The following is a 22,536-nucleotide window of genomic DNA, read 5'->3' as shown; positions in this document are numbered from 1 at the left end:
TGCATTTTATATGTGAGTCCCATTTTTTATTTATTTATTTTGTTCTTAAATTTTACGTTTTTATTACTGCATTTGATCTTGAATTGTTTTCTTGTACCCCTTGATTGAATTGCTTGTTGAGCACTTGTCTGCTTGTTTTGTATATGCTGTTTTCTGAAATAAAGTTTGTTAAAAAAAAACAAAAAAAAAAACAACAACAACACGGAAGCAAAAAAGAAAGTTCATTCATTCAGCACATGGTGGACTATGAGGATGGACTGCGGAGTCCTGCTGAGATTTCTCTTGGTCTTTTTATGGATAAAACTCACGGACGTTGTCTCAAAGACAGGTGAGCTCACCGGGAAAATAAATTTTGACATTTGTGTGCTGCTATCTCCGATTATGTCACTATATATATTGATAAATCATTATGTATGTTTAGGCCTGCCTCAGATCGCTGTGTATGTCTTTCACCGGGTTCTGTGACTGAGAAAAGAGGTCATGATAGTAAAAGAATAACGTCAAAAAGAAAAGTCCAGCAACACTCAGAGAGTGACACACGCACCTTTTCACACTCTCACCTGCCACACCTGGTATTTCTCACGCATAAAAGAAATTATTATGAAACACCCACCAAGTTACACCGCTGTATATGCAGTGGGGCGTGTTGCAAGACGCTGTGGGTACTGTAGGGCTCAACAGGCGCTTGCCACACTCCAGACAATACAAATAAGACACAGCTACCTATCAGCCAATCAGAAAATAGCATTGCTGTATCCAGGTAAGATACAGTAATATACCTTGTTTCAGATGCTGAAAGGAGAAGGGAAGCAGGAGTAATAGGACATAATCTTTATTACTACAAAGTCATTTAGCAGCATATGGGATGGGACAGGTATGGGACGCAGCCTGGGTCCTGGGCCTTTCTGAATCTCATGGACTCTTTTAATCTCACGCAGTCTGTTTCGGAGCCAATGCATGAAAAAGGCCACATTCTTGACCTTGTGTTGTCATATGGATTGAATGTACAGATAGCTGAAATCTGCCACACACCCTTCTCTGACCATCTACCAGTCTTTCTCCTTCTCTCTGCGCCCTCCGTGTTTTTAATTCTTCAACTCCTCTGCAGTTTTCCACTGCTTTTAAAGACTCTCCTATATTCTCTGGATGACTTTGGCGTCCTCATTTCTGTATTTCTGTATGACGATGTTTGACTCACTCTGTAGGCCTACTGAGATTTTAGACTCCATTGCGCCCCTGACTTTAAAGCGCTTAAAGCCACAGACTGAGCCTTGGCTCAATGAGCTGCTAAAACTGAATATATTTCCTCACTTGTTTCCACAAATGCTCACAAGCAGGTTCTTTTTATTGTATTTGACTCACTGATGAATCCTTGTGACGCTGTCTGTATTGAGCCTTCTTCTGTGCGAGGATTTTCTGCAATTTTTATTAATAAGATTTCTGCACTTAGATCTCCACTCCCTCAGTCTGTTCAGGACCCCTCAGTTCCCACAGCAAGCTCAGCTGTTTTTCACCAGTTTGAGTCTGTTTCACTCTCTCAACTCACTGAAGCAGTTGGACACTTACACCTTGCTAACTGACCAACTGACAGCATTCCATCCCGTTTGTTTAAAGAAGTTTTCAGGTCAGTTGAGTCTTTTATTTTAAAAATTATAAATATGTGTGTGGGGGCAGTGTTGCTGTCACTACCTTTAAACGTATGCTCTAGTGCAGCCTCTTTTGAAGAAGAAATAAAATTCAATTTCTTTCATCGGCAGTACTAGAGAAAGAATTCTCCGCCAACTCCAGTCGCGATGTGTTTAACAGCCTCACAGTCTGGTTTTAAGCCTCCTACAGCACTGAAACTGCTTTTTGTCTTTTATGCAAGAGGTACATTTTAATGATCTTTTGTTAAACGCTATGATTTGTTTTTGAGTTTGTTGCCATTGTCATAATTCTTTTGACCTAACAGTGGCCTTTGACACAGTGGATATACAATTAACATCCATGTCACACCTAGAGGCACTGAAGTATGTGGGCAGTGACCGTAACATCGTTTGAAACAGTATACATTTTAAATCGTAAAGGCAGCATAAATGAGCCCTAAGTGCAGGACTAAGATACGCAAGCATAAACTCATGGTGCTCTCTCACTTCACTGGCTTCGGTTAGGTACAGGATTGATTTTAAGATTCTTTTATTTGTTTTTAAGTCTCTGAATGGGCTGCAACACCTATCTGGCCTTACGGATTGCATCGGCCCTCCAGAGCCCTCAGATCACCGTGGGCTGTAGTCAACCCGATCTTGGTAGCTCTAATGCCGACAAAGACAATATTCAATTTCTTTCATCGCAGTACTAGAGAAAAGAATTATTAGCGCCAGCCTATGGCATGTGTTTAACATTAGCCTCAGCGACCACCGCCTCTTCTCATATGAAGCCAGGTCTTTGTCCTCTTGCAAGAGGTACATTATCAACTATTCATTTTCCACAGGTAATGTTTGTTTTGCAGGAAATAATGGATTAATCCTAAACTGTTGATGTAGCACTTTTCTCCTCATGAAAGTATTGGTTAACATCCATGCCAATGTAGAATTGAAGTATGTGGGCATAGTGACCAAATAACATCGACTTGAAACCAGGAGATACAGCCCTACAGTGAATCAGATGGTCTTGGATGTTCCTCGATCACTCTTAAAAACTAGAGGAGCATCAAACTCAGTGCTCTCTCCTACTCTGTAACACTGGCTTCCAGTTAGGTACAATGGATTGATTTTAACTTCTATCAGCTGTTTAACAGTCTGCTGAATGGGCTGGCTGGGTGACACCTATCTGGCACTTTATAATACAGCCCGTGTTTCAGATCGTAACTCCCGTGTCTTACAGCGTAACTTCCCGTGTCTTACGGCGTAATGCCTCTAAAACAACTATCTTACAGTGGAACTGCTACTGTCTTATGCTGTCACTCCAACAGTGTCTTATAATGGAACCTATGGCATTTTACCTTGCACTTACTGGGACTTCCCGGGTGACTTTCTCTGACATCTACCATGACATTTTGGGGAGCCTAGGTGGTTTAAGTTTCACCTTTCATTTTACAGTGTAATTTGCTATGTCTTACAGTACAGGAAATAATGGATTAACTCCTGATGTCTTACCATGTAGCACTTATTCTTATAACTATAAAATCAGATATGATTTACAGTTTTAAAATACACGAAAATCATACTGCAATATGTAACCTGTTTAAGTCACACAGGATGACAACTTCAGAGTTATCAGATATCTTTATTCTTCCTCGATCACTCTTAAAAACTAGAGGAGATCAAGCCTTTGCAAGACTCCTACTCTGTAACTGGGAAACCAGGGATTGGGTTGTATTGCACAAAGTGCACACTGAGAGCTTCCTTACCATGCAGGTACAGCTGGTACTTAACAGTCTAAGCACGAGACTTCTGCTGGGTGAAAAAGGACTTTCCTGTAATTACCAGAGACAATTTTGAACTGTACTTATCAGATGGTTGATGACTATATTATAAATTGCACACTGTTCACCCACCAAAAATCTCACTCTGAGGTACTGAGATCAAAGCCTAAGCACCTGAGACTTCTGCTGAAGGTGGAAAACTTTCCTGTAATTACCAGAGACACACTGTACTTATCAAGACTGCGGGCTGTTATAAGTTATAGTGCACACTGTTCACCCTTCCTTAGACACTCAGAATGAATGAGCCATATATCCACATTAGGAGTCGGTAGGGGACGGGGTTGGTGACACATCGAATACACTGACTATCGTGGCTTGTTCCACCGAGGTTGCCACCCGACCCGTTTATTACAGGATCGTCCCGATTCTGTTTTATCTAAGTCATTGAGGAGCGCACATGCACAAGCTCTGTTTACTCGCACAGTGAGACGTGAACACAAACACCCTTCAATCAGTTTGCATATGGATATTTGTGTCCGCTCCACCACTCATTAGACCTGTTACAAATATGGCAGAGAAGACGTGCAGTTTTACAGACTGTCTTGCATCGGTGACGGTCTCCAACAGAACAGCTGTCATTAGGCGCGACCATTATGCACAGCTAATAGCGCCCGTACCACTAAATCATCACATGTAGGCCTACCTGCAAAACATCGCGCTGATATTTCAATCATCATTATTAAATGTCAGACAGATTATTGTCGATTCATTTATAGCTTTTATATTAAAACAGACTTTACAAACCGCTGCACAATTCAGGATAAAATCAAAAGATCAAGGACATGGAAATAATGGCTCAAATGTAAGCTAATGTCAAAGAATGATAAAATTCGTAAGGCATGGGCCAAATAATTAATTAGGCCAGCCTAATTAAGTTTATAAATGTGAATATAGTAATATTTTAGACAGCACAGTGTGGACTGCAAAATAATCACTAATGATCACTAACCTACAAACAAGGCCTAACTCTAAATCTCTCACTGTATATTTCATGTCCACCTTATCCCATTGTCCCCACCCCGTCTATCTGAATTATGTTGCATGGACACAGTGGTCCGAGCAGTTATCAGGAACTGTTTAGACTGTTTAGTTGTGCTTTCTTACAGTCAGTGTAAAGTTAGCAGTAGTAAGTGGAAGTTAAATTGTGTGGCTGATGTAACCAGTTAGAAGTCCAAGTGGTGATGAGGTCTTAAAATGTAGGCTGAAAAGTTTCTTTCAAAAGGTTTAACTTCAGGATTCCTGCATAAAGCCTCCTCTGTCTTCTTCCAAATGTACCAAACAGTTTGCCTGTCTGTGATCTGATGTTTTCATCCTTAATATAACTGATGCAACTTTACTGTCATTGACTCTTTTCTCCTTTACATTCATGTTACGAGTAGTAGAGGTCCTTTAACGACCCCCTCACCCCCCTCTTGATTTGTGTCCCCTGGGCATGGGGCCATGAGGAAGGTGTCCCTTATTTTACGAATCTTGCATACGCATGTTTGCATGTGGGTTGGCGGGGGCTCTCTGGCTCTGCAGGTTGATGATTTGGATCCACGTGTCGAAGTTGATTTGGGAGTCATGACAGGAAAGTGCACACTGGCATGTGTACACATATTTTTTAAGTAAGCCATTTAAAGGCTGTAAATGGTGTATTGTGTAAACATTAACTTTTATTATAGATCTTACACACCGTTTTAGAGATGAGACCTCTGGACTGTTTGCAATGGAAGTTTAAAAGCATTTAAAATCAGGTACACTGTGTTTGTATTTTGCTGCTGAGAATACAAAGGCTGAATTGGGTCAAAATCTATTTGCTGTGTTTCTCCCACAGTGTTACAGTGCCCAGATACCTCAGTGGACGCAGAAATCGGCAAGACAGTGATTCTACGGTGTTTGACCGTGCCTCAAATGAATGTCAATGACATGACAGTGGAGTGGGTTGTTAATGACACGGATCACCATGTTCATGCACAACGCGGGGGAAAACAGAAACTTGATGATCAGATGAAGGAGTACAGAGGAAGAACATCTCTCTTCGACAGCAAACTTTCTGAAGGGAACTGTTCACTGCGCCTCACAGTACAGATGTCTGATAGTGGGAGATATCGCTGCTCTGTTATTGGAGAAGAAATTCTCTCCTGTTTTACGAACCTCACCGGTAAGTACACTAAGGCTTGTCACATTTTTCATCATGAAGTTTATTTTACTAAAATGTGCAAAAAATTCACTGTTGGATACAGATACCTGACATTAACTCAGATGTACAAATGGTGCAGATATGAAATACTTTCTTTGTATAACCATTCCCTCTGTGACCTTGCATGTAAAACTTGATAGCTGTGTGAAGATTTTACAGCCACCATTTGTGTACAAAGGTTTGATACTGTAATTAGCAATGCATTGTGGACTGCTCCACTTGAAGCAACAGGACAAAGGCTTTTAACAGTCTGCTGCTGTCTTGAATTGGGCTGTAGTGCTGGCTGCTGTGTGTTATTTGTGTCCTTTAATTGAATTTGTGTGACATGTTGACGCTGCTGCAGGTAGTGTACACATAGTGTTACGTAGTTTACAGATGACTGGCGTTATATCTAGTCAGTTTTTCTTTGACGGAGTACCCTCTCACCACGCCGAACCAACATGGACGCCTGAGTGAAAGCGCCTGAGCTAACAAACGCCAACAAGCATTGTTAGCTACCAGGCAGCTACACGACGGTGGCGAGACCATCGACAGAGAGAGACCCGTGCCAAATTGTCTGCGAGTCACCAGGACACAAGTTCGGGTGAACAGCTCTCTCTCAGTCCTGAAGCAGTGTAGCACAGGCGTGCCCCAGGGCTGCGTCAGCTCCCCGGTCCTCTTGACACTGTACACTGACGAATGCAGGAGCTCACATCCCAACAAACATGTCATCAAATTTTCAGATGATACTATCATCTTAAGTCTGTTGGATGCGAATGCCTGCCCCTCTGTGTACTTCAGTGAGATAGCCACCTTCAAAATCTGGTGTGACAATAACTTCCTGGTGTTAAATACCAAAAAGACAAAAGAGATGATTTTTGATCCGAAAGAAATTGCAGCTCATGACCTGGTAATCATTGATAACTGCGTTATTGAACAGGTGTCCTCATATAAATACCTGGGCCTGATGGTGTCTAATAACCTAAGCTGGAGTGATCATGTGGATTTCCTCTGTAACAGACTAGCTCAGAGGCTACACTTTCTCAGAAGGCTGTGGCTGTTTGGGGTCCGAACCGAGATCATGCCAACATTCTATAACGCTGTGTTAGCAAGTATCATAAGATACGGCATGGCAGCGTGGTTGGCTCCCTCACAGTCCAGTGTAAGGCCAGACTTCAGAGAATGGTGACTACAGCTATGAAGATAGTGGGGAAACATGATCACTTCCAGTCCCTCCAGGCAATATATGAGGAGCAGTTGTCAAGGCAGCAAATAAGATCCTGAGTGACCCTTCTCATGTTCTCTTTCAGGAGTATGAGCTGTTGCCATCAGGAGGCACTACAGAGCCAGCAGGTGTAGGAGCAACCGGTTCAAATTGGCCTTGAGTCCCACTTCCATTTTATTATTAAACAAACAAACAAACACCTCTCGTGGCAGAGCCCGTCCCTCCCCCCACTAGGGTAGTGGGGAGGCCTACTGCTGCGGATCCACTACCATAGCCCCACCCTAGCCCCCCTCCACCCTACTCACTGTGGTGGACCCACCTCCATTCTGGTAATTTTATATGGAACACATAAAGTGGGCAGGGGGGAGGCTTATGGCTGCTGATCCTGCCCGTCAAATTCACCGTCAACTCACCGTTAATCACCGTTTACCATTGCTTATTACTGAATTCTCCTCAATTACGCTAATAGGTGGTTGCCCGCTCACCTGCTGGCCCTGCGATGCCCCCCTGGTTGAGCCGTATGTGCGCAGGGCTATTTATGCCTAAATGGTCTGGTCATTGTTGTTCTTATCTAGTATTGTTCTTATTTGTACTATGGTCCCACAACTGATTTAATATAATTTTAACTGGTTTACTGGTGTTTTTATTTGACCTCTGTATTTATTTGTTTTATATGCACTCACTTGCACTTTGAGATAGGCCAGTGCAATACCTGTAGTTCCCTTGTTTGCAACCTTACATACAAGGCAAATGGTTGCACTACTCTTGCAACAGTAGTCTGCAACTGTAACACACTCAGCGCACTATGTTGGCAACTTGTCTGTGTTGATTGTATGTATGTATGTGAATATTGCAGCTGTTTGCACTATACTGCCCAAGACGAATTTCCCCTGCGGGACAATCAAGTTTATCTTATTTTATCTTATCTTATCTTATCTTATCTTATCTTATCTTATCTTAAATTATGGGACACTAGTATTTTTTGCAAACTGGGTGTGCAGTCAGAAGTTTGATAAAACATTAGTCTTGTAATTCTCTTATAATTAAAAGAAATGCCTAAAGTGCCTAAATGTGGCTAGATTTTTAAGCAGACATATTTCATCTGCAGTCAGTTGCATCTTGAAACAAACTAAGCACATAGAAATGTTTCTTTCCTCGGAGTGGATGTAATAAATGCCTGCACTGAGTTACTGGAATAATTTTTAATACCTATTTTGTTTTCTTTTCCAACAGTCCATGAACGTGTAAAAATCAACTCTTCTGGACCCATTAACAAGCCTCGTGATACCAGCTCTTCAGGCTCAGGACAGACAGGTAACCCAAATACTAAGCTGAACATGATTTGTACAGTGTCCAGGTGTTGTCTGGGATATCTTCAGTTAACATTCGCAGTGAGCATATAACTGTATCAAACTCATTACAACCTCGAGTCCAAAAAAGTTGGGACGCTGTGTAAAATGTAAATAAAAACAATTCATTTGCACTTCCCCTTTGAGCTATATTCAGTTCAATGCAGTATGTAATGTTCAAACTGTCACAGCCCGGCTCAAAAGCTGAGACAAAAACAGTAGACCGAACAAGTTGGCTGATGAGAACAATGATTTATGTACAAAAAACAAAATGTGTACTGTTCCTGGGGGCATACAATTACCTTCATTGATCGTGTTAACACTGCATGCTGTCCATTCAGCGCAATACACACTTTGTCAGTAACACTAAGAAGAAGAAGGAATGAATTCTCTGTAATAACGTTGAAATCCCTACAAAGAAACACATCCACTATGACAACTATAAATCAGGTAGAGACAACAGAGAACCAGCGACAGTCTGTAGCCCCTTTTACGCTGCCAGATTTTCCGCAAATGTTGGGCCATTTTGCCGGCAAGCTGCGAGCGTTTAGACACACAGAGCCGGATTGGTGAGTTGATCCGAGGTGCCCAATTTTCCTCCTCGTAGGGTAGACATATTGGTGGAACCTTTTTGGCTGAAACAGACCGAGGCGGCCTTCCGCCACAGGAGGAGCTGTTGATGACTTGTGGGAGGAGCTGTTGATGACGCCGCACGTGCGACCCACTGGCGGTGGATAAACAGGAAACAGCTGATAGCAGGAATTAGCGAGCAGCTAGTAGCAAGAGGGAAACACAAACCTGACAGACACTGTAAAGATGAGCAACTGGGGAGACAAGGAATTGCGCGCCCTCCTTGTCCTCGCAAACGAAGAGGCCATTAACCGTCAGATGACGGGGACGGTGAAGGACGGGCCGACTTATGAGAGAATCGCCGAAGCGACCAGCCGCGGCTTCCCTCCCACGTCACTGTTTACGTCACACGCTGAGCTACACGTTTTGTTACTTGCTCACGCCCCCCATTGCCCCGAAAAAGGCCCATTCTGTATAAACAAAAGTAGGTAGGCGGCATTTTGCTGCACTCCCTGATTTTGTTTTTATACTGCCAATGCTGAAAAAACACTGATTGGGCTTTCCTGCAAATTTGCACAACTCCTGTTTAAAAAGGGCTAGAGACAGCCTCACTTTCCTCTGTTACTCGGTTCAACCTCAGGTTCTGCCCCCTATGGCCTGTAGCCTTTGTACCTGCTTGAGCGGTAAAACCCCAGCACTCTCATCAGGTATCTCTGCAACAGAGGAAGCAGAGGTTACTACAGTAATGGACCATCAGCACACACCCGACCTGGTGATGGCCAAATGAGGCCTCATGAACCACAACCAAAGCACATTTCACTGCCATTCCTTCAGCCTTTATCTTTAAACCAAGAGCGCCATCTGGTGGGGTCAGAAAATAAAGAAAGTGGTTCATGAGGCTTCATTTGGCCATCACTACCAACGACCAGCCAGGTAGTTCCCCAGAGTGACAGTCGCACCCTGGATTGGCAGTGCAGGACGCACACCCATGACACCTCACCCTGAACCAGAGCACAGCTAAGCTTCAGCTTATGCACTGGAACAGACAACACCTTTGACCCCATTGTCCTCATCAGAATGTGATCCACTGTAGCAGCCAACTCTGAACAAGGCAGCAGAGAATTCACATGAATGAATCAAAAGCCCCACCAGTACAATGACGTCTGTAGGGCTGTACCGGATTCACAATCAGGTCAGTTCAATCAGATTTGTCCGCTTAATATGAATACTCTTCAATTCCTTTTTTTCCCATATCAAGTTTGAGTGGGGCTCAGTAGGGTGTTCAGTGTGACAGCAGCATTCTTGTAATGTAATAATTAACAAGCTAACAGTGCTAATGGCAGTTTGGAAATGTGCACAACATTTTTTGCTGACACTAGATATCAAACTAAAGCCAGAGACTGTGTTTTGTTAAGTATCAGTGAGGTGTATATTCAACACTTCTAAACAGAAGAGAGAAGCTGATGTTACCTCGCAGCCTTAAGGCCCTGACACACCAAGCCGACGGTTGGCCGTCGGTCGAAGTCGGGCCGTTGGTGAGTGTCTGTCGCCCTAGTTTTTGCGGTGTGTCCCGCACCGGCGGCACTTTGGCGGCTTTTCAGCCGATTGAGCATGTTGAATCGGCGGCGGAGCTTGTCGGTGAGAGAGATCACACTGATTGGCTGTTCAGGTTTTATTTCCTCGCCCCTGTAGCGAGTGAATCTGCCTGTAGTGAAACCGGGGCTAACCGGTGCTTCCTCCTCAGGCTCCACTTCACTCAGCTGCCCCACAGACCCGCTGCTTCTTCCCACTTTAACCTGAATAACAAACCGGAGCTAGCTGGGAGCGGCTAGCGGAGCGTTAGCCGCAGCATGACCGGAGGGAAGCACAGCCAGTTAGCCTCCGCTAGTCTCTGAGCTAGCCCCGGCTCTCCGTTTGGATCCAACCAGAGCACCGAGCCCTGGTTTGTTATTCAGGTTAAAGTGGGAAGAAGCAGCGGGTTTATCGGGCAGCTGAGTGAAGTGGAGCCTGCAGAGGAAACACCGGGACCGTCTGGATGTAATAGTCCGTGGAGGTGCTGCGGTGCTCGGCTGCACAGATAGGAAACCCCTCGGCTGACAGGATGTACCACTCTCTCACTCCGCCACTTTGTTTATCTCATGCATTCCTGGGACTTCCGGTTTCCCCTTTTGCATTATTTCCTCTCACGCAGGCGCAGAATGTACGTGCTACTTGGCCATCAGATGTAGTCTTTGTAGTGTGTTCAAATGCAACTGACACAGGGCGACGTGAGGCGACGTAGACGACGCAACAGTTGGCTTTCGTCGCTGTAAGTTCTTTGAACAACGCAGCTTTGACCATTGTATAAACACTGCTCTCAGCTATACTAAGTGCTGTGTACGCTTCTTGGCCTTTCCTGGCATTGCAACAACAAATTGCACTCAGTCAGACCAGTCTCAGCTTTCAGCTACATGCCTGAAAAGTGAGAAAAATATTTCTGGGTCCTGAACTGAAGAAAATTACTAGCAACATCAAACGATTGTGAGGATGCAAGAGAACCACCAGAAACAGCCCCAGCGCCAACAACACTTGCCAAACTTAACCTGCTCCTTGAATTCAAGTTTTTAAATTTCCATCTGCAACAACAATTACTCTTTGTGCTGCTCAAATGTGAACCCAGTATTCACCTCAGCCTCAGCAGAGACACCACCGGTGTCCAACACAGAACGACAACTTCCAACAAAGTTTCCTCGCATTCTCTTTCAAAGGCTTATCACTGACATCCATCTTAAAATGCTTGGCGATCCTCCCGAACTGCTCCTGCGAACAATGCTCCAGGAACTCCTCTAATGGAGGCCTCAAAAACTTGCCCACAGTAAACATAACTGTGAGAAAAGAGAATTACACTCACCTGCCTGAATATGCAAACCACAAACTGATGCCCCACAAATGAACACCGTTGTTACAGAAGTGTGTATGGATAATAAAGAAGAAGAACTTAGAGCTATTCTCCGGCTGAGAGAGAGAGACTGGCAGCGGAGGTATGGCTCAGTCAGCCTCCTCTCAGCTCCTGCAAAACAACAAACAAGAACCAGCAACAGAGCCATCCAGAGCATGGCAAGGGGTCGTCACAGATGACAAACAAGTAATGTGTTATAATGGCTTCCTGTCAAATTAAGGATTGATTTCAGAATTCCTTTAATGATCTGTAAGCGTGGTGGTGACTGAAACAGAAAAAGCCACAGTAAGTTCTTAGTTGAAGAGCAGCTACCAGCAAACCACCAACACACTGTGAACAGCATTTACTTTGAGGTGCCGTAGAAATACACACCCTGTCAGTGTGGCTTGAATGGTTGCAGTTGCTCAGACACCTTGAGCACGCTTTCCTGCCTCTTGCCAAAAGCATTCAGGAATATGCTGCAGCACCAACCCTGAAAGCCGGTAGGGAAAATGGATAGAAGAAGAGATCAGAGAAACATTAGAAGTCTGCAGTAAAACACTGACATTAACATCTTGCTTACATTCTTTCAGGTGGTGATGGCAAGACTGGCAATGACACCTCCTCTGCTCTTACTCCACCTAAAATTGCTGCCATCAGTGCCAGTGTCGTCATCCCCATCATCATCATCATCATCGCTGTGGTGATCTGGAAATGTAGCAAGTCCAGTAAGTCTTACATTTCTCAAATTATTACAATTGACCCGTAACCTGTTGACTTTCCTGTTAAAGACATTGTGGAACATTTTCAGTTGTTTATTGGCAAAAAACGATGTCTGCATTCATAAATATGTCATCATTGGTGTATCATTACCTCCACCAATAATCTGACTTATTCTCGTAAAAGGAGAATTTTGGATTTGTTTGTACATTGTGCGGGTATGTCATCTGTGGGGTTCCATAATGTTTCGCCATCTTAAAAATACATCCACCAGTGAGGGACATACAGCCCCACCTTCAGCATTTTTGTTGAGAGCCAGGCCAGCACTGCGTGACTGAGAAGCTGAAGGAGAGGAGCGAGAGGCGCTTCGCTACAACCCCGGCACTACTGCAGCATAACAAAGTCCCACTCTTTGAGCATAATGCAGGATCATGCATATGCAGCATCATGGGAGACAGAATCCTTGTCACCAAGTGCGGTGATGTGAGGAGAGGGATGAGGTGTGAGAAGTTGAGCCACTTGTCAGTTGTTAAAAGACAAGACGTGATTGGTTTGTTTCAATTTACATCTGTCCCAACAGTCCTACGTTGTAAACACAGCCAGCATGGTGAGGAGGGGGTTTGTCAGCTCGCGTCGCGTGTGTCTGCGTAGGAGCCTGAATGAATACTCCATGTAGTATCGGATGACATGGTTTCATCAGTGTTATCATAGCTTTTTGGTACACAGCGGCTACAGCTGTTGCAATACGTGTTTGAAACAGTGAGGCGCTAGAGTGAGCTATCTGTTTGAATACAATATATGATTTCAGTGTTAGATGGGAGAAATTCCTACACACTGTGGCTTTAAAGAGATTGTGATTATTTCACTGACCTTTTTTCGTTCAAACCTCATTGCACCTCTGACCTGAACAAATATCACTGTCAGGTGTGGTCAGTAAACTGAATAGACCCTGCACAGGTGCAGAATTTGTCTACATTTTCACCATTTTCTCCCGTAAATGAAATATTTAAAAAGACAGAAGAAAGTGCTTGGGTAAATGAAAATGAAACGATGTAGTCAAGGGACGGACTAAAATCTCTCCAATTTTTTAAAACACCATTTTAGAGTACAAAACAAAACAAATCATCTGCATAAACTAAAACCAACTTGTATTGACTGCACACTGGTCTTTGACTGCAGGGTCAAAAATAGAACAGGGTTTGATCGAGACTGATGTGCCAATGATACTGAAACAGTTTGGTGTGAATGTTCATTCATTGATTCGTTACCTGCCTCATGAACTACTCTCACCTCATATTTTCACAGAAAAAGAACAAAACAAACAAAACATGAATGAAAAAGAGATGAGAAGGATTGAGTACTCAAAGGCTCCAGGAGACGACAACGTGTGACGCAGGAACATCTGAAGTATTTTTCTTTGACTTTTCTTTGACTTTCTTTGACCACCAAAATGCTGTAAGTGCACTCCAGTGACACACTAAAGCTCAGGGCATCATTGTATTCCTCAGCTAAAAATCTGTGTTGGGGGTGGGGGTTCATTTATTTATGTCTTTATTCATTTTATTGGAGCATTATATTTAAAAGATTCAGTGTTTTTTTTTTTGCAGGTCAGACTCTGCACTGAAGCCGCTCTCCTCACGTCAAACAGTCAGTTTAACATCTACCCAGTTAACACAAACTAACTTAGTGCAGTGACACTGAGCCCAACAAACTCAGAGAGAGAAAGAAGAGTAGGGCAATGAGGGGCTTGCTAATAAATATGCTGTGATGAAATAAGATTTTGCAGACTTCAAATAGATACACACTGAAGGACCATCTCTTGATCCACACTCCTCCCAGTGAACGGTCTGTTCAGTGTGTCCCCCGTCAGCATGAGTTAACACAGCAGCAGCAGCTAACAACTGACACAGCGTCAGCTAATAGTCCCAGCTAGCTCAGACCAAAACTGCTTGACCATGCTGTTAATAACTGTGGGGTGACAACATGTGATGCCAGCAGTAAGCCATGTCACTGTGAGCATGCAGGTGGACTCTCACCAACTGTTTATCATGCATCACTCTTCCACAGAAGCAGTCTCATGATAAACAGAGAGAGCGACAACGAGCAGGAAGGCGTCAAGCTAATCAATACGCTGCCCGCAGCTCCACAATAAAATAGGATTTTACTCGCGGCTAAAAACTCTCCCAGTACGCACTATTTGAGCCACCGATCCAGGGTGTTTTTACTGACCCTTTCCCAGCAGTATTTGAGCAACAGAACCTGGGTATTTTTCACTGACCCGTTTCTGCTTTTCCAGTGATTTTTGTGCCCCCTAACATGGATGTTTTAAGCCAAAACATGACTTTTTCCAAACACAACCAAGTGTTTTTTGTGCCTAAACCTGTTTACAGAAACATTTACAGCGATTGGGCTGCTTAACTTCAGAGTGTGTTTTTTGGGGAAAGAGGAGTTCAGAGCCATGGGCGTTTGTTTTTGGGATAATTGGCTGTCAGAGAAATGGGTACTTGGTCCAAAGGGACAATTTCCTGCCCATTTTCCCAGTGGACAAGTGAGGTATTGCAGCAAAAAACCAAAAGCCTATTTTGTACTTCCCAGCTCCTGCAGAAGCAGTTCTGTTGAAGAGTAGAGAGGAATAACTTTTGCGCCATCTATCGTCATATGATAATAAGCAACTCACATTGGTGCCGTCATAGTCTGGTTGTCATGCTCATCCTGTGTTGTGTGTTTCTTTCTCTTCCTGCGTCTTCTTCCTCACCTTTTGTTCTAATTGTTGGTTGGCAACCAACTAGTCACATTACCGCCACCTAGCAGAGTGGAATGTGCAAAAGAATTGACCTATGGCTAAGCCACGCCCCCTCCACTCACTCGGACAAACTATCAACATTCAGTGCCCGGCGCTATGGCAGGTGTCACAGTACACGGCATTTCACAGGAGGCAACTGATGATTTTTGGGGACATAACGATCAGATGTCATTGAGAAGTAACCAAAAGGGCCTAAACTACGCATTGGAGGGATATATTCATCATTTTATTGTTGAGAAGGTCGATGAAAAGCTTAAATTACAAGCCAAAATTTACAGGTCACAGTGTACGCTTGTGAACCGCATCTGGTTGCCGTCACCATCAAAGACAACAAGTTAAAGTGCCACTGAAGTTAAGGTTTTTGGCTCAGAATATGAGAAAAGGATAACGGCCTTTTTACCATCTTTACCAAGAGTGTCTCTCCGTTAGTTTGGTGCTACAGTATTTACACTGAATCATTCAGCATAACATTTGCCAACCTTTGTTATCTCTGCCATTACAGATAAGTTAATGAAGCTAAGCTCCAGAAGTTAACGTTAGCTTAACTAGAGCCCTTTGGACAACAGCTAACAATGATGTACCATCACCAAAGTACAAAACTAGAACAAAATAGGCTAATGAACTCCCAGCAAACAAGGTGACATGATGAACAACGCAGCTAGGAGCTAACGTTAGGCTAACTTTAGCTAACGTTAGCTAGAGATGTTAAAGATAACTTTATATTTCTTTCCAGCAAAGTGACAATATGTTGCCTCAAACACAATGTTGACTTACCTTAGAACAGATGTAGACATCATTGTTAATCTTATTCACGTTGAGTTGATGTTGTGGTCTAACGTTACCACACAACTTTATCCAAAGGAGACACTTTTCTCGCTTGAGATGTGGTTTAAAGTGTAAAAATACACCTGGTCGCTCAGCCTCTCAGGATACCTTGTGTCAGAGTTGCATGTACCCCATGCACACCGTTTGACCATTTTTAAACTTCAAATCTCAGAAAAAGCTCATAAAACCGAACAAAACTGACTTTCTGTAATGCATTTCAATGGACGTCCAGGCAGAGAATGTCCCAGTGTATGGGAATGGCTATACGCACTGTGATTGGCTCATCACGTTTGAGGGCGGGACTTAGCCATAGGTCAATTCCGGTTGACGCCCCGCAGCGCGACGCTTTCTGTGTGTTGGGGACGGCACTTGACTTGCATCAATGACACCGCAGTCATGTGACGCCACCCGTGTGTTTTGGGCTTAAGTCTCTGCTATACCATGCAGCGGATGACAGCTGTGTAATTTCTTGTTGGGACTGACTGAACCATATCAGAGTGTTAAAGCCCCGCCTTCGACATTATGAAAGTGCAATACTGAATCACTGGAGTGCACCTTGAACATGTGTGAAAAAAATGTAACACTTCATCCAAACATTATATTTTTTTATCAAGTCACCCTGCTCTGAATTCCAGATTTTGTGAACTCATCATAGCATTATGTAAAATGTTTTTAACACTGATTACAAACAGCAAAACACTATTAAAGTAGTCATACAGCATTATCTACACCTGAAGATATCCATCCTCAGTACACAGTGCACCCCAAACACATCTCTCACACTAGTCTTACATTTACATTTTGCAAGTTTTTAGCTTAACATATCTGCAAAGTTACATCTTGCCTTCCCATATCTAATTAATTGGTAGGAGCAGTGTTTCCATGAAATAATAAGAGTGAAATTTCACCCAGCATTCTCCGGAACTTGATACAAAAACAATTAAGTTTGGTTAAAGTGTTTTTTTCAGTACTGTCTCATAATGTCTCATTATTATTATACCAATAAGTGCTAAAGAGATGATAAAGAATGTCTGAGTCTTTAAAGAGTAACTAAACCCCAGAGTTATGGCGACCTCTACGCTTGAAATTCAAAAAATGCCTCTAGAACATAAGAATGTATCAACATGTGCAGAGATGGAAGGATTGGCTAAGACACGCCCAGCCAGTCCTCCACTCTACGAAGGCTGCTACCATATACGCCACCAGCCACCACATCAGCGGCAATAACCAGTAGAGGGTGGTCACTATGCATATTTATAACACTTGTCAAGATTTGGACCTGAATCCATCAATGGGTTGGGGGTTTATTTACTCTGTTTCTTAATGTGAACAGACCTTTCCATTTGAATGTATTTTTTTTACTGGAGTGTATTTATATGACCTAATTTTATAGAACTTTTATATTTTTAATATGAATATCATTCCAGTCAGACTTATGAAATGTATATTTTCTGTGTAGGTTTCTTGTAGGTATGCTTCTTGTGCATGCTTGAGACGAGTGATGTGTTGGTTGGAAATGAGTCAGCTCTTTGTGCCAGTTTGTTCAAATGAATGATGGGAACTGGAATAAAAAAAATAAATAAATAATAACGGCTCTGCAGGGTCAGAAATTCTAACCTGCCATGTGCCAAATACAGGTAGATTTTCCATTAGGCAAGTGATGGCTATCTGCCACTGTGGTGGGTTAATGTTGGTATGAAAATAGTCATGTAATAAAAAACTATGCTGAGAGTCTCAACTGTGTTTTGGTGTCATTTACGGGTGTTTAATATAAACACATACATGTCCCTGTACTTTTATCTTTGTGAGAACCCTCATATCAGTGACATAATGCACTCTTCAGCTCCTTATCATAACCCAGGCATGTCCAAAGTCCAGCCTGTCAAGGACAGCAGTTGACCAAAGTGCTGCACATAGGTGGGTACAGAGATAAAACAACATCAATAATAAAAATAGAATAGATGTAGAAAACATAAGAAAACAGAGCAAACAGTGCAAACATTAAAAAAACAACTTGAGATTATCGTGCTCAGGCTGAATGATACGCCAGGTGGAAGAGAAAGGTTTTTAGGGAGGATTTAAAAGTCTCCAGGGACTGGGAAGATCGAATGTGAAGGGGGAGGCTGTTCCAGAGCCTGGGGGCAGCCGCTGTGAAGGCTCTGTCACCTCGAGACTTTAGTCTGGTTTCTGGCACCACCAACAGTAGTTGGTCCGAAGACCTTAAGGTTCTGGTTGGGGTGTGGCACAAAAGGAGCTCAGAGAGGTACAGAGGGGCCAGACCGTTGAGGGCTTTAAAAACAATTAAAAGAAGTTTGAAATCAATACGAAAATGAGCCAGTGGAGGGAGGCTAAAACTGGCGGGATGTGGTCGCGCTTTTTCTTCCCCGTGAGGAGGCGAGCAGCAGCGTTCTGGACGAGCTGTAGACGGCTGAGGGAGGACTGATCCAGGCCAACATAAAGGGAGTTAGTCTAATCTGGTGGTTATGAAGGCACGGATCACCCTTTCAAAGTCTGCAGCTGAGAAACAGGGCTTGGTTTTGGCTAGAAGACGTAGCTGGAAAAAGCTAGTTTTGACAACAGCACTGATCTGTTTGTCAAATTTAAATTGGCTATCAAAGACCACCCCGAGATTCTTTACAGAGGAGCGAATGTTGGGGTTCAGGGTGGATCGCTGCTTTCAGGAGTGGTGGAAAATTAAATACAATTTTACAATTTTAAATACAAGCCTGGCGTCAATTCTGACCTGCGGACCATTTAAAACGGCCCTTGACTTAACTGTCAAAATGTACGATACACAATATTGGATTGCATTTTTCCCTTCACCTTACAATGGTTGGACTGTCATACAGTTTGTGGACAAGCATCAAGTAGGAATTAAGCAGGTGGAACTGATGTGTTTTCATAAACAGATGGCAAACAAGCCAACAGCACGGTTTCCTAACAGCAGACATCCCTTGCTAGGTAGCAGACATTGCCACAGCAAAGAAGCATAAAGTCAACAGTGAGGATCGCCGCTTTCAGGAGTGGTGGAAAATTAAATACAATTTTACTGAAAGATGAAACATTTGTGTTTCAGTGACCTACTTGCTGCAAGGCCAAAAAGAGCAGGCAGTGTGGCCCGAGCTTTAACAAATTTGCTGACTGCATTTCCTGACTTCAAAACATTTGCAAAGCTATTTGCCGGTGCATTACTACATTTAATGGCAAGTTACCTCCTCCGAACATCTGATTGGCATGAAGCTGAGGAATGTCCATTAGGTTGCAGCACAGTTTTGTTACCAGCAGGAATATTTATCACGTAATGATCATGCTTGTGCTCATGCTAGGGACACTAACAAAACAGTCAGCCCCTCATCAAAATATAGCTCCATAGTATCAGTCATTGTCAAAAACTCAACAGAGTAATTATAAATTTGAAGAGGACCCATTTTTTAGGGCTTAAGTAGTTGTTGGTATTTGGTATAACAATATAAAACCCTTTAACAGAGACACAGATTCATCAATGCTAAACTGGACACCCCAGAACAGGACCGTCACAGAGGGCAATCTTTCCAGGGCACAGACAGCCCACAATCCAGCTGCAACAGACCAAACAGGAAGTGCCCCAGACCAGCTCCAACACACGAGAGGCGGGTCGATATCTCACACACACACAGTTTACACACTTTCACATAGTATCTGTTATTCCAGTTCAGAGTAAGGAAAGTACCAGATTGTGCAAGACTCATGCAGTTCATCCCCAGGAATTGTGCAAGGAGGAGATACATGGAAAAATTAAACACCATAATAAAAGCAGTGACTCATTACTTACAGTTACGTGCAGCACAAAACAACAGCATGATGCATTCCATGTTGTTAAACTAGAGGAACATGTCAGAGCATTTTTGGCCTGCGACGACCTAAAATAAAGTCATGTCTTTGAGTTCAAGTCTCTGGCTCAACCAAAGAGTCACTTCACTCCAAAAAAGTGGAATATTTACCTCTGAGATGTAAGCTAGTGGGGTAGAAGTATAAAGATGTAGAGTACCTCAAATTGTTCTTAACCTATTTAATTCCATTGGTCACAACAGTGACCACAAAAAAAGTTTGCAATTATACGGCTCTAAAAATGTTACTCAATGATGTATCAATGCATTTCCAGCAAATATTGAAATAATAAAGGGTCTCCATGAAATATGTGCAGTGTCACATGTTTAGTGTAAATGGTCACATGACTAGCAGTTTACTTCCTGGTTGCACCATGAGACAAGGATGGCTGCATCAAAGCCCCCAAACAAAAAGTTAGTGAAGTTTGTTTACGTAGAGACAGGACAGAGATTTTTGGTACACATTATCTTCAAGGTGTATTGATATGTGCATTTGCAATTACTCAACTTTAGTGCAGGTCACAGAATTAGTGAACATGTTGACGGCAACAATAGTGGCCGGTGGGATAACACAGTAAATCTGAATTTACATGTACTTGCCGAGCGGTGTCAGTATGTAATGCAGCCGGATGTAACCTGGTCGGTCCGACGGCACCTGTCAGGGCGATATGATGCTCTGCTGGATGCAGTCAGACGCAGAACGATACCTAACACGTCATATGACAAAGCGGTGATATATGCATGTGTAAGGGTTATGATAAAGTAGGTACTCTAGAATATGATAAAGCATTCTTGTAGCAATGGTAGGGACTGCCAGTGCCAGAATTTTAAATTTATTAATAATTGAGCTGGGATATTTAAGTGCTCTGATGACTCACACTGGAGATTATATTAATTTGGTCAATAAATGGTAGATACAACACATTCTCCCACCACTCACAATTGTGACCGACCATAAAACATACTTTTTCACCTACCTTTCCATGAAAATGTATCTATTAAATAATATTTAAGTCTGGGAAAAAGTTGGGATTAAATAGGATACGTACAGGATAATAAGTACAGTAGTTGAGTAAATACACTTGTAGATACTTTACACCACTGTCTGTGACCGCTGAAAGTCTCCATATGACACCTTTCACAGTTTGCTGATGATCTTTAACTGGATTCACATTTGTCTTTACAGCACTGAGCAGTAAGAAAATCGTTTTTAAAAAAATTATTGTGTTCTTGTTACTCTCTACACACCTCACTGGTAGTCTCCAGATGTGTTGAGGTTGAATGTTTGGGATAAACTGAAGGATGAAGTGTTGCTTTATGAACTGGAAAAAAAAGAGTTTCTCCCTCTTCAGCTAAATCAACTCATTAAAAACTCTATTGGATCAGCTGGAATATGCTTTGTCACAGAGCTGAAAACAGGCTGTTTTTCTGATTTTTTAGAGATGCGTGTTTCTCACAGGACAGCCACAAACAAAAACAAAACAATTTAAGTGTTAGTGTGACATGAGAAAGTGAACTAAGACCGCCATCTAGTGGTGTTTTGGAAGACTAGCAACTACTTGAGAGAATACAACGTTTAAAGTACCTCAAGGAGACAGAGGAACTCATTATGTGCTGCCACCACAGAATGTGGTGTTAAGAGGTCGTGGTCATTTCACGTATTTCTGTGAGATCAGGTTGTTTCCAACACTGAGATATAAAAATAATGTGCCAGATACACTGTTAGGTGCTAAAATCCTTGATATGTGAACAGCGATTTTGTAATATAGTTGATGAAAACACAGATGCAGGCCGAAGTTTGTACGTTTTTTACATGTGTGGCTTTTGATGCACTGGATCATCATTTTATAAATCATATCAGGGATAGAGTTGTTGTCTCAGGTCCTGTCCTTGACTGGATTTAATCTGTCCAGTGTCTTCTTATACTGATCGACCAGAGGATTAAAAATCTTTCAAAGACTCTCTACTTTAGGGCGGCATTGTAACAGAGTTGCTGTGTGCGTATATATAATGTATTGATGCATGTTTTTATACTGTTACCACATTGTTTTACCATTTTACCACTAAATGTGTGTGTTTAATTTTTCTTGTGCTCCTCTGTTTTCAGCACTGTGCTGTCTATAAAGTGTATGATTATTATTATTATTATTATTATTTCTATACAACCTTTTGATTTGCTCATACTTTTATTCACTACTGAAATCCCACATGGACGTAGTTTGTTTTATAAGCTGTGAAACACCTGGAGTCTCATTTATAAACACTGCGTACGCACAAAACGAGGCCTGAAAGAGGCGTGTGCCACTTCCCACAAAAGTTGTGATCTATAAAAACAGACTTGATGGGAGAAGCTTTGACCCATGCTTGCTAATGTTTTGGAGATGGGAAACTGGTGACTATGTTTAGCTTTTGTCTGTACATACATTTTTAGCGTGGATCCTACACACTGTTTTATCCACCTTATTCCTGAGGGCACGGCTGTAGAAATGATTATGTGCACCACTTCCTGTGAGACAGAGGAAGTAACAGTAAGCTAGTTAGTCCCATAGACTGTCTGTGGTTAGTCCCAGTGGCTACTCTTGGTGGCTAACCGCCAAGCCGTTATTTTCTGAAGTCATTTGCCTTCAGTTTAGCAAA

General features: G+C 42.6%; 1 protein-coding gene across 1 annotated transcript; it reads left to right on the top strand.

Moving 5' to 3' along the window:
• Window positions 1-246: 246 nt before the first annotated feature.
• LOC125884008 (putative butyrophilin subfamily 2 member A3) lies at window positions 247-17,692 on the top strand. The gene is made up of 5 exons (XM_049568705.1): window positions 247-328; window positions 5,280-5,606; window positions 8,083-8,163; window positions 12,279-12,413; window positions 13,711-17,692. The coding sequence occupies exons 1-5, from the start codon at window positions 247-249 to the stop codon at window positions 13,794-13,796; spliced, it is 711 nt and encodes a 236-aa protein (XP_049424662.1). The 3' UTR covers window positions 13,797-17,692.
• The last annotated feature ends 4,844 nt before the right edge of the window (window positions 17,693-22,536 follow it).

Source organism: Epinephelus fuscoguttatus, linkage group LG23, assembly GCF_011397635.1.
Source record: "Epinephelus fuscoguttatus linkage group LG23, E.fuscoguttatus.final_Chr_v1".
Classification (NCBI taxonomy): Eukaryota; Metazoa; Chordata; class Actinopteri; order Perciformes; family Serranidae; genus Epinephelus; species Epinephelus fuscoguttatus.
The sequence above is the reverse complement of the archived record's forward strand: the minus strand, read 5'-3'. Positions and strand labels throughout refer to the sequence as shown.

Bases quoted from the DNA above. Each gene is read 5' to 3' on its own strand.
- LOC125884008 (XM_049568705.1), top strand. From the start codon at position 247: ATGAGGATGGACTGCGGAGTCCTGCTGAGATTTCTCTTGGTCTTTTTA. The intron at 329-5,279 runs GTGAGCTCACCG...TTTCTCCCACAG, and splicing joins GGACGTTGTCTCAAAGACAG to TGTTACAGTGCCCAGATACC. The intron at 8,164-12,278 runs GTAACCCAAATA...ACATTCTTTCAG, and splicing joins TTCAGGCTCAGGACAGACAG to GTGGTGATGGCAAGACTGGC.